This window comes from Lepidochelys kempii, chromosome 3 (assembly GCF_965140265.1).
Source record: "Lepidochelys kempii isolate rLepKem1 chromosome 3, rLepKem1.hap2, whole genome shotgun sequence".
Classification (NCBI taxonomy): Eukaryota; Metazoa; Chordata; order Testudines; family Cheloniidae; genus Lepidochelys; species Lepidochelys kempii.
In genome coordinates this window covers 145,786,830-145,802,247 of record NC_133258.1, presented here as the reverse complement: position 1 = coordinate 145,802,247, position 15,418 = coordinate 145,786,830, and the positions used below count along the sequence as shown (strand labels likewise).

The following is a 15,418-nucleotide window of genomic DNA, read 5'->3' as shown; positions in this document are numbered from 1 at the left end:
TTTCCACCACTGCCTTCATTGCCCACATGTTAAACTTTCAAGCACCTTGTGCTTTCTCTCATGCCACTTCTCATGCCTGGGAGGTGCTGCCTGTAAACATCTGCAAAACTATCTCATTATCTTTCTTCAAAACCCTCCTTTATTGTGATGCCTACAAAAACTTTACAGTGACTAAGCTTCTGGCACAACTAGACCACTGCCTGTCATTCTGACTAATACTGTTTCATTGTCTTTTGTCCTCCCCATCAATCTGTCCAAATCTGTCTGTCTCCTGTCTTATACTCAGATTGTAAGCTCCCTGGGGCAGGGACCTGCTTTATGTTCTGCTCACACAGCCCCTAGCACAATGTAATCTTGCTCCACACCTGCGGCTCCCCTAGGCACTACGGGAACACGAATAATCAAAAATATATCCCAGGTGATGGCAGGACCTTGCTGCAGAAATCCCTGCCCCGCTTTGGCTTCTTTTCTCTCCAGCCACCTGTAAAACAGCGCTGCTCCGAAGGGCGTTACCCGCCTGGCACTGCTCCGCCAGGGGGCTGCCCAGGGCAGCGTTAGCGTCGCCGCCCTGGGTCACCGACCCAGCCCGGCTGCCCCAGGAGCCCCGCTGGGATGGGCGCACCCGGGGGAAGCCCCCTGAAGTCACGGGGGGTTGCAGGAGGCTTCCGCGGGGCCGGGATTTCACCCCGGGCCCTTGTCCCCGCCGCCGGGGAAGCTGGCTCCGCACTGCTGGCTTGCAGCCGTCAGGCTCCCGCCGCCAAGCAGGAGCCGCCCCACGGCGGACGGGCTCCGAGCGGGCCGCAGTCCTCGGAGTCTCCAGCCCCGGAGCGGCCCCGCTCGCTCGGCCCACCTGTATCCGGGTCTCGGCAGCCCCTGGGCGGCCCCCTGCGCTGCGCCCGCCCCCTCCGTCCTCCCAGGCGGAGCCGCGTCTCCTCTCCGAGCCGGAGCCCCGCTGCCCGGTACGTAACCGGGGCTGAATGGGCCCCCGGGGTCCCGCTACCGCCCTCCGGCTGCAGGCCGCCCGCCAGCACCCAGCCTCCCACCAGGCAGGAGGCGGCGCCTGGGGCTCCGCACGCCGCAGAGGGGTGCAGCCCGGCCGCCCGGGGTATGGGCTGTGGAGCTGCCCTCCCCGCCGCGCCCTGAGCTCAGAAACCCGGCCGGGCGAGTCGCCCCGCGCCGCCTGCTGAGAAGGCGCCAGCTCGGCAGAGGCACCTGACCCCGCAGGCAGGGTCCAGCTCCTGTCCCCCGGGGAGAAGGGGCCTGAGGGGTCAGTCACGGGCCCCGGGTCCCTGACGCCGCCGACCGGGATGGCCTTGGACTGTGCTCTCTGCTCCCCAGTTAACATGTCCTGGCTGGGGTGCGAGAGAGAGCCGCAGTGAACGCTCCAGTGCCGGGGCAGGTGTATCTTCCTCTGCTCCTCTAACCCGTCCCTCTTTTCACTCACTTGTGCTTTAATAAAATATCCCCCCTTTGGGCTGAACGTGCCCTGCTTGGGGGTCAGCTGGCAGGGGAAGACTTTTGTGAAGTCTGAAGACCATCTGTCCCTTTTGGCTCTTTTTTGATCAAGGGGGTGAGGGGAAGATAGTGCTTCTACCTCTTAAAAAATTGTTACGACTACTTTTGTGCATGGAAATCTCTAAGCCAACTTTCAAACGCCAAGGTAATCCTTGAGTGTCTTTGAAAACAATTTAAAAATTATGAAGATACAAGCCATTTTTTAAAAGGCTCCATGCACGCACAATAGACATTTTATTAAACTATGTCAGTGCCTGCTGTAGAACAGGCTGTGCCACTCCATAGAGCCATAGCTAGGTATTTTGTGTATGTGCAAACTAAGGCAGCCCCCTTTGACTTTCATGGTTTCTTTGGGGGCATTGCAGGAGGGCAGATCCACATGCAGAATCTGACCCTGATCTTGCAAACCTCTATGCATGTACATAATTTTTAAGCGCATGCAGGCAGGATCATATCTGAAGTTACACAAAAAAAGTCTGTAAAATCAGGGCTTAAATTTGTAAAGTGCTGTGAAAATATAAATCCCAAAGTAAATGTTAAGTGTTGTTAGAAAATTTTGTAGTTTAAAAACCACAGAATTTTATAAAACCAAACTACACAGGTTTCTTCTTTTAAAATAGAAACGCCCAAGAACATTAACTACAATATTAAAGTTACAAATGAAGGCCCCAGTCCTGTACACACGTAAGTGTGTTTGCAGAACGGAGGTCCTTGAACACAAAAAAACTGGGAAGTACATAAGTTAAGGTCGTCATTGCAACATTGTCGCCCTCATTGCATGTATGTAGTATTTTATTACTACTGAGGCTAATAAATGTATGATATATAAATATATACCGTATCTGCTGGCTGGTATAGATTTAGATTTATATATTTAAAGGTAAGAGTATTCTGACAGAGTGAAAAAGTAGATTTCATTCTCTCCCCCTTCCTTCATTTTCAGATAAACAGAAATGTCTCACTCTGAAAACAAAGGGCTGATTTTGGGCATAATGGCAGGGGCTGCAGGAATAAGCTTGGTACTGGTTTGGTATCACAAGATCCGAAAACCTGGGGCAACTGCATTACTAGATTTACGCAACAGATTTCATTATGTAGATTTGCAAAATGAAATGCATAACGAGCAAGGAACAGTGATGGCTTTACAAAGAAGACAGCTTCAGATACTGGAAAAATTGAATGGCTTACTATTGAATGTGGAAGAACTGAAGAGAGAGGTGAAGTTTCTTAAAGAAGCTGTTCCAAAGCTGGAAGAGCTTGTTCGAGATGAGCTTCAAGGGAAGGCTGATGTTCGTCGGATTAGCCCTTCACACAGAGCCACCAGAAAAAGAAGAGCTGAGACAGCTTATGGAGCAACTGAAACTACCAGTTCTGAGGAGGCAGATAGTGAAGGCGGGTGAGTCTAAAATATTTCATGCACAGTACACTTTAAAATTGGCATGCAAACATTTCATATATGTGGAATTATGTTCTGTAAACAGCAGTCCAATTTATTTATGTTTCACATGTACTTATTATTCTATATCTCAGCATCTGATAAAGCTTTCCAAATCAGTAGGGCCAGATCCTGTACGCTGCTGTGGCTGATTTGCACAGGTCTTCTAGGAATGTCTCAATTTTGATTGAAAAAACAAATAAAAATAAAGCATTTTGGAACAAATGGGATGGGGTGGTTCAATATTTTGTTTCAACGTGACTTTTAATATTGAAATTTAGATTTTCTATTATAATATAAAATTTTAGAGGTCAACATCAGAACAAACTGTTTCAATTTTATCAAAATTTAACAGTTTGATTTGAAATAATTTTTTCTAAAATACTTATTTTGCCTGAAATTTTAAGTTTTTTGGGTTTGTTCCTATTCAGAATGAAAACAGATTTTGAAATCTTGAAATTTCCTGCATAACATAATTTCTGGCTCCTGCATAGCTCTGCTCCTGACCTTCTCATGGAGGCATCCCATATCGCCACAACTTCAGATGAGATGTTTAAAAAGAAACTCCTGGATCATTTTTTAAGGGTCCCGGTTGTGTCTAACAGTTATTTAGTGCTTTCTCTTCAAAGTGCGTTATACTCATTACTAATTGTGTTCAATGCTCCCTATTGCCTGAGAAGTGAGTATACTGTTTTCTTAGTGCTGTCATCATTTGCTGGCCTGGAGACACAGAATCTAAGCTTCAGTTTCGGTTCTCACTTTCTGTAAATTTAAACAGGTACAACATGGGCAGTGGCAATACAGATTTCACAATATTGCCCTGATAATGCATCTAAATCCTGACCTGGAGGGCCCACTTTTCGGGTCAAGAGGTCTCCGTACCATTCAGTCCTTGGCCTTTTTTCTCGGGCTGCTAATAAATGCCAGTTGTCATGGTGGGTTATGTGGAATTTTATTAATGGGTTACTTTTATAATTAATTTTCCCTTTTAAGGGAAGGAAAGAAATATGAGCAGTTTGCCCCAACTGTGTGTTCTCAACTCTTCAGTGCATATATTGACAAATCTGCTACACCACTTAAAGACTGTTCTGAAGAGAGCTCTCTTTATGTCCATGCAAATATCCTCATGGAATGACTGCACTCAACTCTAAACATACTGTAGAATTGTAAAGGCCTGCATTTAGTAACAGTCTAAGATAGGGGTATGCAACCTATGGCACGCGTGCCAAAGACGGCACGTGAGCTGATTTTCAGTGGCACTCACACTGCCCAGGTTCTGGCCACCAGTCTGGGGGCTCTGCATTTTAATTTAATTTTAAATGAAGCTTCTTAAACATTTTAAAAACATTATTTACTTTATTGTTTAGTTATATATTATAGACTTATAGAAAGAGACCTTCTAAAAATGTTAAAATGTATTACTGGCATGCAAAACCTTAAATTAGAGTGAATAAATGAAGACTCAGCGCACCACTTCTGAAAGGTTGCCAGCCCCTGGTCTAAGTCATTATAGATAGCCAGCTTCTATGATCGGTCTTTAATGTGATGAAGGCAAAAGTTCTGGGATCATGCTTTTGGTTTAATTGTGTTTTAGTAGGTAAATTCCCCAGAGAGAGCCTCTGTCTCTCTCCTTTGACATACTAAAGGTGTGATACCATCAGAGAAATACAGAACGGCTCTTTTTCGGTTTTATGCCTTTTCTTTTATTTCTGACTTCTAGTAGCTTTAAAGGTAGTTATTGAATGGTTCTATAAACAGGTGTTGCATATTATGGTAACCTGTTGTGTCTGAATGTTACATATGTGTAGAGTAGACTGCATCTAACATGAATACTGAATGCATCCGATGAAGTGAGCTGTAGCTCACGAAAGCTTATGCTCTAATAAATGTGTTAGTCTCTAAGGTGCCACAGGTACTCCTTTTCTTTTTACGAATACAGACTAACACGGCTGCTACTCTGAAAACTGAAAATTAGTAAATCTAACTAATCAAATATATTTGACCAACAATAATCATTTTGTATAAGTTGTTGTTAGACTTCAGCAGTAAGATATTCCCCAGATGTATTTGAAGTTATATGTAGGGTGTCTTTTAAATCAGATCAGATTAATGTAATAATAAACTATGATATTCTTGGATTATTAGTTTGATTGTCATAGGAAAATGTTTTAATAACATACAGACTTACCTGAGGCTGAAATAATCAGTAGCAATTTTTTTCATACTAAGGTAACCTGTAAAGGTGAAAGAACAACACTTTTCTACTGAAATATATTTTATTTTGAGCCTGAGTGGATACTCTACACCTTACCATCATAGTTCTTTGCAGTAGTCTTTCCTTTACAAATGCTTAATAACTTTACTTAAATTTCAAAGCATATACACAATATAACAAAACACCAAAGTGCAAAGCTGCCCCTCTTGTCATTGAAATTGTTCCTTAAGATTCACTTTTTCTTTGTTACCAATAAGAATCACAATTATAATAAAAAAACCCCCTAAACACTACCTTTTACTTGAATTGTGAAGCTGTGCACATGCCTAACCTGAGTCTGAAACATATTGCTCTGAAATCTAAGCTTGCTCATAATAGTGCTCTCCACCTTTTTGTTACTCTCACTCACTGGATCATTTCTAAGTTTAGGTTCTGATCCTGCAAACACTTACGTATGAGCCTAACATTATGTACATGAGAAATTAGATTACACACATGGGTCAGTGCTTGCAAGGTTGGCCTTAGATTGCAAGTTCTTTAGGGCTCGAATTCATTAAGGTACTTAAGCACATACATATGTAATCCCATTGACTTCAGTGGAAGTACTGATGTGATTAAAATTAGTCCTGATTAAAATGTGCAGGGTGTTTTCCAATCTTTACGCATAACTTTTAGAACCAGGGTGATATAAAAGGCTGCTAGCTTGTTCCGGTGAAACCAGTCATTGGGCTCCCTTTAGCATTTTTCACATCAGTAATTTTTAATATTGTCTTACTTTGTCATTTAACAATTGGAAGAATTCTCTACTTTGAGGTAAAACAGCCTCTGATTCCAACTGATAAACTGCATATAATCCTTGCTTTAAATCAGAAGATACCTTTGTTGATTAGTTGTCTTAATATCTGTGTTCCCTTCTTAGTATGTAATGCTTTCATACTGAAAATATTTAAAATATGTTATAAAGGTGTAGGGGAGAGAATAGTGAGTAAATCCATAGGTCAAAGACACTCAAAATGTATTTGTTCCCTGATCCTGCAAACAGTTAAGCAGATGCTTAAATTATGTACTTGAGTATTCTCATTGCTCTGTGTCAGTAGGGCTACTAAAGTGTGAAGTTATGCATGTGTTACTATTTGCAGGATCAGAGCCATAGATTGTACTCTCTTTGGATGTTTTGCTGTGGGGACAAGTAGTTTTCAACTTATCTGAAAAAGGGTGAAAAGGTCAAGATAGGAGAAGATTTTAAAAATTGCTGTACTACATCTGGGCTATCAGCATCCATCACTGCTAGTTTTTTTTGGTGCCCAGTTCCCTGGTGGACTAATTGAGTGTCTTGTGACTCTTTTCAGGAAGAATGGAGTTGTAGTATAATACATTATAGCTCTCAGAAACCAGTGGTTTTGCCTTAATAATGTAAAATTGTTTCAGCATGTTTCATTTAATAATATACCGAGCATTTTTCCTTTGTCAGAAATGATTTGAGATACTTAAAAAAAAAAAAAAAGAGAAAACAATATCAAAATGAACAATGTCATTTATCTTTATCAAGGGAACAGATTGTCTCCTCCACATGTTTCTGTGAGGATTCACAAGCATGGGGGTGAGGAAGTGCTACATATGAATATTAATACAGACTAGGAGAGGTTTTTTTTTTAAATGCACTTCCATGGGATCAGAGGGGGATGATGTGCAACCACCTGCCCATTCCTGTTCCAACTCACCTTATCTCCTCCCTCGTCCCCCGCACAGGCTGTGGACTGGAAAAGGAGTTCTTCTCTCTTGTTCTGGGAAGTGAGGAAAGGCACATTATGTGGATTGATGGGGATATGATCTGGCCATAGAACATTATTACTTCCCTGATATTTTTATGTTTTGTTATTGATGAAGCTTATTCACTTGTTATAATTTCCAAAACAAAATATTGCTCAGCTGTGACCTGCTTACAGATTTTCCAAGTGAAGTTGCTGAAAAATAGTATTTTATGATCTGGCTGTCTGGAGCTGATGCTTGGTATTGTCAGGTTGACATGAGACCCTTTGGAGTTCTCTGATGAGCTTGCTTTTGAGTGCTTCTCAGCATAAACTTGACCTTGGCATTTTTTGCTTATATGGGAACATCTTGCAGTAATCATATTAGTCTGTTTTTCAGCCTTGGACAGACAATGTTTTTACAGGGGGAAAAAGAAACAAATGGGGGAGGAGATGTTATTTCTGCTAGTTATCGTTAATGATCATTGATAACACTGAGACCTTGATTCCCATGAGCAAAATCAAACACTTTAAACCTTAAAGAGTGTTTGACGTGGTTCGGAAAAGCTTTTAACTCTACACTTTTACAGTTAGTGTCGTACCGGAACATGTAGTTCCATTTACAATGACTATTTAATCATTGCTACTTTACACTATCTAACCAAGCTTTTTCAATTCGTAGTTAAACAAAACAGCCCTTTTGACCTGAGTAAGATTTCCAACTGATTTGAGAGAAGGAGTTCAGCACTGAAGCATGCATTACAGCCAAAGAAGCATTTAAAAATGTACTGCTTTTTTGGTGGTTTATATAGTCATTATATACACAACACTTACATATGCAATAGCTTTACAACCAGTTCAAAATAATAATGAAATAGCAACATATTGCACTTTTAAATATGTTTTAGCAGACTACAGTAAATATTTAACAACTTTCAAATCCTGACTCTAATGAAGTCAAGGGAACTTTTGCCATTGGACTTCAGTGGTGTGAGGATTCAGCTCTAAATAAATAAACTAAATATATAAAAATCTGTTCTGAATATTTCACTTCTTTGGTCCATCATACTTCGCTTTTCAATTTTTCACTAAGAAGCTTGTGTTCCTCTTCTTTCCCTTACCAGTGGGGTAATTTAGGTTTAGAAACTACTGTGCTAAATCTGGCAATTCTGTTATTCAGTAAGCAGCTGCATACGTACTTTAACTTATCCAAGCAAGACGTAAATGCACAGTGTCATTTTAATTCTGGTAGTTTTCTTAGAATGATTTATTGAAGACAGGATTATTTAAATAAGCCTATCAAAAATCATGTAGCTCTATATTTCCAACACACTATAGTGATCATATTTCTATAAAATCATTTGTGTGTTTTGGTTGTTCTGAGCAAATTTGAGGGAATTATTTATTGCTTAAGGTGTGAAATAAATATTAAAAATATGAAATTTGTATTTTATTCTGGTCATGATAACTTTGAGTGCTTTGTGCTTGGTAGAAAATAATTTCTAAAGAGTACTGCAAAGAGATTGTTCCATAAGAACATGATTTTCAAAAAATGGATGTCAACAGTTACTTACTTTTTTTTTTTTTCTTTTGGGTATGTGCACCTAAATAGATGGCCAGAACTTCAAATGTCTTTTGGAGTTAGTGGAAATTGTTGGCTGGTCAGCTCTTTGGAAAATAAGGCCACTTATTTATCTCTGCGTGGCAATTTATAAAATAGGATTCTTTCCTTAGTTGTATTTTCCCATAACTCAGTCAGTGAAGTTAGTGAACTACTTTAGTTTTTCCAGTGTGGGATATTAATCTTCTGAATGTACAAAATATATTGATGTAATTGATCATGCTTAACATGTAAATAGCATTTGACATCGTTAAAGCATTTTAAAAATGCTGTGTCATTGATTTTTGCAGCATTCTTATGCAGTTGGCTCGTATTTACACCTGCATTTCACAGATGGGGAAAATGAGGCACAGAGGTCAAGTGAGTTTTTCAAGGCTACTGTAATGGAATGTTAAACTGTATTGTACGGTTCAGGCACTAGATGTCTCTGTGCATAAAATACCATACTTAAGCTAACCTCAGCCACACCTGGCAGTGCCTTAAAGGATCTTATGATGAACACACCTGCTATGTATCTTGCTCAGAAGCAAGCTCTGTAGCCAGCCCATATCTGGTAACGGGATCATGTAACAACTACTGAGACAGTGTCAGAAACAGAATAAGAACTCTCTGTATTCCTGTGCTCTAACCACTAGGCAATGCCTCTGACAATCACGTTTTGCAGACTTTGGCAGAGTGCATCAAGATTATTTGCCTAATATGCTAGTGATAATGAATCTATTCTCCAGTTCAGAGTAGGGATACTGTAAAATGAATGTGAAATTATCAGGAACTGAGCTAACTTTTTTAAAGTTGGGGAACTGGCACAAATTGTTATAGAATGTTTTGTCAATATTTTTAGAATATATAATTATTGTTTCTATAATTTTAGCTATATTACAGCTCACACTGATACTGAAGGAGAATCCGAAGAAGAAAGGCGATGGATTAGTTTACCTGCAGAATCTGCGAGACCAGAAAAGGAAACAGAATTATTTAATCTTCTGCAGCAGGTGGACAGTTTGCGTTGTGGTTCAGATGATGATAAAAAGGAGAGCTTCAGACTGTTACTTGAGAAAGAGGAAAAGGTACTAAGGGATAAATGTACAATTATTTTCATGGTCCTGGCTCTAGGTTCACTACTGTATATGTCATCCTTCTTAACTCTTTGAAATATTAGAACTATAGTACAGAAGAATAGAAGGTTTTGTACAACAATTGACATTAAAAACAAAAATTCTTTCAAAGTATCATCACATCAGTATTTTTATTAGGGTAGCTGTAAAGGTTTAATTGTTTTGTTTTGCACTAAAGTTAAAATATATCAAGTTCCAGTTTGTTACAGCTTCTTAAGAAACAGACATGGCATGGACTTTTTTAGACCATAGTTTTTTCCAGCTCTTAAATTTGTCTATATGGAAAAGTCCTATGGAATTAAATAGTGAAGAAACCAATAGGGGTCTAAAGAAATTTAACAAGTGTTTATCGAAATTACACTAAAAACCAATAGAGGAGAGATCCACTGAAGCCAATGGAGCTATGACAGTTTACATCACCTGAGGATCTGCCCCATAAAATCAAATAGAGTGATCATTAGTGTGTAGTTTTTTTAAGTGTCCTATAGGAGGGTATGATGGCACACTCACCTCGAGTGCCTTCTAGTGGCTGGATGTGGTATTGTGGGCCTTTCTTGCACCTGTCTGTAGGTTGTCAACCGCTCTTGGTGGGTCTTCTGTGGCTGAGCTCTCCAGCCACGTCTCACAGTCCGTATGAATGAATGAACCCCTTTTGGGGTAACAAGGTTCCAACAAGGACTACCAGTTTGTCCTTATTAGTGTCTTCAGCAATGTCTCTGGACCCTTGAGTCTAGCCTCTTTATTGGGCTTTTAGTAAAGAGCTCCACCAGGAATGTTGGTCTACCCTCATCTGGGCCCTGTTTCTTGGCCCTTTAAATCTAGTCCCTTTTCTTGGACTTTTAAACTAGCTGTGTCCCTTTCCAGGGCTTAGGCCACTCCAGCACTTGCTGGTGGGGGACCCAGGTCCATCTACTACTCCAGGTACCAACACACAGCAGCCACTTACTGCTCCCTCCAGTTTGCTGCTGCTATTCCTTGGGCCTTTTCTCATACTTCAGAGGTGAAGTTCTCAGAGCCTCTTCCTCCTGTCTGAATGCAAATACCACAGAACCCTTCTGCTTCCCTCTGGAGCTCCTGTGACCAGAGAGGAGCACCCTTCCCTGCTTCTCTGGTCACAACCAGCAACTGACCTGCTCAGGTCTTGCAGCTTCTTTTATCTGAGTCTACTGGGCTCTGCTTGGCTCCTTCCATATAGCCTGTCTAGGCAGGCCTATAGGACCCACCTTTGCTGCTCTTTTCCAATGGCAGGGTGTAGTAGGACCACAGGACCTCCAGCAGGGGGCCACAAAGGCCCAGTACACCCCATTACAGAGGGATATAATTCTCTATTAAATTCTAAAGAATGATTTGAAAAACGAGTAGAAAGTTACAATTGTCTGGTATATTCTCTAGGACAGGGATAGTAAATTATTATTTGCCAAAGTCCAAATTTCTTGGTCAAGGTATAGTCAAGGTCCAGACTTCAGAGAAAATAATAATAATAAAAAAACCCAATAATGATGATAAGTAAAAAAAAAAAAAAAAAAGATTTCAGGGTCTGTTAAAAAGTGTCTGTTAATCCGAATTTGGCCCGCAGTCTGCCTATTTACTATCCCTGCTCCAGGACTTTTCCTTTAAGGTGAGCTTGACCTTTCAGCACTTACGCTCTCATTGAAATCACAGGGAGTTTTAGGTGCAGGAATCAATACAGTGCTCACTCTTCATACATTTCTTCTGGTTAGGCATATATTAGTGCTTCTGGTAGTGTTCCTCATTTAATAAGTGTAGAAAATAGCTGTCAGACTGGTAGATATGATACTTACTGTGAGTGTATGATGAGACTTTTATTTCATGCACAAAGAAAACATTGTAATTGCTTACTGCATGATATTTGTATAATGGATTACCTTTTTAATTGTAATAATGAACAGTTATAGAAAGTCCTTTGGTAATGAAAAGAGGAAAAAAAACCTGAACAGACCTAATACATGGGTTCCAGCTAAGTGTCCCAATATTTATCTTCTCTTCCTAGAGGAAAAATTCATCTATCTTGCTCTCCAAACATAATAAACATAGTGTGGCAGGAATAAAAATAGCCCAAGATTCACCATCTTTCAATGAGGGGAACGAGGGGAGAGAATAAATATGTGTTAAATTATTTTAACTATTATTCAAGGAAACTGTATAAAATTAAATTTACATTTTGGTCAATTTAATGGTCTAATATATCTGCTTCTTTCTTCTTCTTTCAGTATGGAAACCATGAAGGGTTTCTTTGGAGACTTGCACGAGCTTATGGAGATATGTTTGAGATGACTACAGATATTGAAGAAAAGAAGAAATATGTTGCTAATGGTAGGGGGAGCAAAAAACTGGCTAGATAAAATGACACCTGATTATTGTAGAAAGGCTCATACTGTGAACTTTTAGTGGTACTTTTCCCTGAAATGTCATAGTCCAAGCAATTTGTAATCTGGTTTTATAAGGATAGCATTTAGACTTCGATGAAAATGTTTTGCATGATAAAACTGCCAAGCGTTTTGGCATCAAGCACTTAGTTTCACTCTACTCAAAAGAGGTCCAGGACTGGATTAGAGGGGGTTTTGCCAGCCAGAATTGGCTCCAATCAGTGCTTTTAATCCTTAAATGTGAGCCAGACTGACACAGAACTAAAATAAAAAGACTCATGAGCCTGATGACAGCTAAATAAATGCCAAGGCTGAGACAATTTTTTTCCTAGGGCAAAGGTGGGGGTCCAGGGTTTCCTCTCTGCTCACCCTCCCCTGGCCCCACAGTTTAGTAACCCCATCTCAGGTGAGGAGGGCTGAGTATGGCTCTTTCGGGAGCCTGGGAATACTGTGGACTAGAAGCAGTGCTAAAGAATGAAAAGCAGAACATGCTGCATCCACTGCACCTAGCCTGTGTATCCAACATCTCTTCCTAGATGTCCTGTTGTCAGCTTAATCTCAAACTGGTCCAAACTAAATTCCTGATTTTTTTTCCCCTCTCACTACCTCCATTTTTCCTCTGCAACTTTCCAAAGCACCACCATCCTGGCCATCACTCGGGTTCATAACTGGGAGGTCATCATTTGCTTTCTCTCCTTGGTCCTGCACATTTAAGCTGTATCTAAATCCTGCCACCTCTTCCTTTTCAGTACCTCTAGCATCTTCCTTTCTCAATGAGAAATTCTCACCCAGGCTGTCTTGACCTCGACTACTGCAAAATTCTTCTCTTGCCTCTCTGACATCCCCATTGCCCCCTCCCTGTCCATACAACACACTGCCACCAAAATAATCCTCTTTGCCCATATCTTTGATTACATCACTCCCTCTGTACCTCATCCACTGGCTCCCCCTGCATCAAATTTAACTTCTCGTTATTGCCTTCAGAACCCTACATAATCCTGCCTCTCCATACTTATCTCTTTGTCTTGTTCTGAGTTTTCATTAACCCACTCTGTTCCTCCAGGGATGCCAGCCTGGACCACTCATTTGACAGCTTCTCTCTCACACACACACACACCTCTCCATGCCTTCTTTCTCGCTATCCTTACACATGTAGTGTCCTTCCTGAGCTGCTCTGCAGGGTACCTACTCTGTCTGCCATCACATCTCTTGTGAAGACTCATCTCTGTCTTGATTCCTATAAGAAACTTGCTAACTGACATTGTCTTGCTTCATGACTAACTTGGATATAACTTACAAGCTCGGTATGTGTTTAATATTAACACAAGTATATCTTTGTTACTCCCTTCCCCTTACTCACTGTCCATTTGTTTACATGTCTGTCTGTACGGTGAGCTCCTTTGGGCAGGGATGTTCCCTTCTTTGTTTGGAAAGTGCTCAGCACACTGGAGCTACCAAAAATAAATAATAAAATAATAATAAAAATATACTTTGATCTCACATAATTTGCTGCTGCTTGTGATTAATTTTAGCACCTGTTGATGGGAGAAATGAGAAGCAATGGTGGTATGTGAAATGGGTCAGAGGTATTCATGTGATCAGCAGTGCGGCATCACAGCCTGTTCAGATATTTATCCTGCAATGGCTGGGTGTTCTGAGTTCTGAAGTCTCTTGCAGCATTTCTTAATTATTTTTAGTTTGGGAAGAGGCTCAGAGAGAACTTTTTCTAAAGCGGACTTGGCACAGTAACTTATTTTTAATTCCACCAGGACAGAGGATTGTTTGCTTTACCTCTTGCTTTTAAAGTTTATTTTTAATAATAATAATAATAATAATAAAAAGTGTGGCTTAATTGGTTACAGCTAAGGCTTTAGAAACAGCAAGCTCATCATCTGGACTCCTACTCAAAATGTGAATTTGGCCAAGTCGTTTAATTTCTTCATTCCTGAGTCAAAAGCAGAACATCACTGAAAACCAGTTGGTTGCATCTGAATTGAACTATCCTAAGTAAACAAAAGGATAAAAAATACATTTGTGTATGTATTGTGAATCCATAATGTTACAATATCCCTCTCAGTGTTTAAATGGAAAATCAGATTGGTTTCTTTTATATCTAAAATATATTATCTCATAATGTAGTTCCTGGCTTAATCTAAGATGGAGAGATGCTTTAGTATATCTTTTTCTTTTACAGGAAAAATTGTAGCTGAAAAAGCTATTCAGCTGGATACCATGAGCGCTGACAGCCACCAATGGTAAGTTTGAATAATGGAGAAATATTGTCTGTATTTTGGTTTTCTGCAAAGTCAGAAAGCTGAAATTGTCTATAAACAATTTCCACAACAAGTCCTATAAGAGTTACAGGCTTCATACTTTATCATTGTAGATTATTGGTTGGATATCAGTTTTGCAAGTTAGCTATTTATAACTTTATATGGTTTTATTTACCCAGCATAATGCAGTTACATCTAATAATTACATTAAAATATTTTGAGAAAAGCTTGCTATAGTACATGAAACCTCATTTTTTTTGGTGAAACACTAAACAGTTTTCCAGTAAGTATGATGAAATGCAGGAATGAGTATTTGATTATACCAGTATCTCATAACATTCATGCAAACTACTATTTTCCATTTTCTTTCTTTTCCTAAACTATTCAAAACAGTTGTTTAACATGATTTTCTTTTTCATGTTATTTTTCTTATGTCATTCAAATGCACCCATCCAAAGCTCTAGATGAACTTACAGTCTGTAGCAATGAAAGTTAAACAATAGGGCCAAATTCTGGTATGTATAGAGTAGTATCTTTCTATGTAAGTATTCCCTCTGGAATCCAGAGTTTTAGACAGATGCATTGTAATAATAAATTAAATGTACACTATATTCATAGGAATACTTTAGGAATAGCTAATTATGAAAAAAGACAAAACGAAAAGTAAACAATGTAATGGAAGAGAGAGACAAATGGAAAATTATGGCTTGTGTGAACATTTGGAGATATGGGTATATCTGGATACTAATTTCTGCATTTTATCATGTTGCTTACTGAAATGGTGTTGGTTTGAGACCTCAAGATATTGGCCCATTGTCCATCCAAAATTGAAAATCCTCCCACATCCCCAGAATTGAGACTTTTCCATCATTCTTCCCAAATTAATTCCTCCTCCACACAACAAGAAGGAAACTGTGAGGGTAGTTAATGACTTGCAGCATTAATTGGAGACCAACAAATTTGGTTCTGGTGGACCAATAGGGAAAGGAAGCTCCAAAATCATATCTTCAGCCCCCTGTTATAAACAAGGGAGTTATTTGCTGCAGCCTTCAGCTAATCTCCTAATATATTGTGAGGAGTAGGTGATTTATGAGATGTTCAGGCCTTTC

General features: G+C 39.9%; 1 protein-coding gene across 6 annotated transcripts in view; it reads left to right on the top strand.

The window, feature by feature from the left end:
* The first annotated feature begins 542 nt into the window (after nt 1-542).
* Nucleotides 543-15,418, top strand: part of RMDN2 (regulator of microtubule dynamics 2) — a 73,983-nt gene continuing 59,107 nt past the window's right edge. For 3 of the 6 annotated variants that reach the window (XR_012158181.1, XM_073338400.1, XM_073338404.1), the window contains exons 1-5: nt 543-959; nt 2,459-2,911; nt 9,406-9,601; nt 11,881-11,983; nt 14,231-14,291. Coding sequence is in view for 4 of the 6 variants with exons in the window: in XM_073338400.1 (XP_073194501.1) it covers nt 2,469-2,911; nt 9,406-9,601; nt 11,881-11,983; nt 14,231-14,291 (803 nt within the window). In the remaining 2 variants the exon portion in view is untranslated. Of the gene's footprint in view, nt 960-1,590; nt 1,661-2,458; nt 2,912-9,405; nt 9,602-11,880; nt 11,984-14,230; nt 14,292-15,418 lie in introns of those variants that run through there. The other 3 variants (XR_012158182.1, XM_073338402.1, XM_073338401.1) reach the window with 3 other exon arrangements.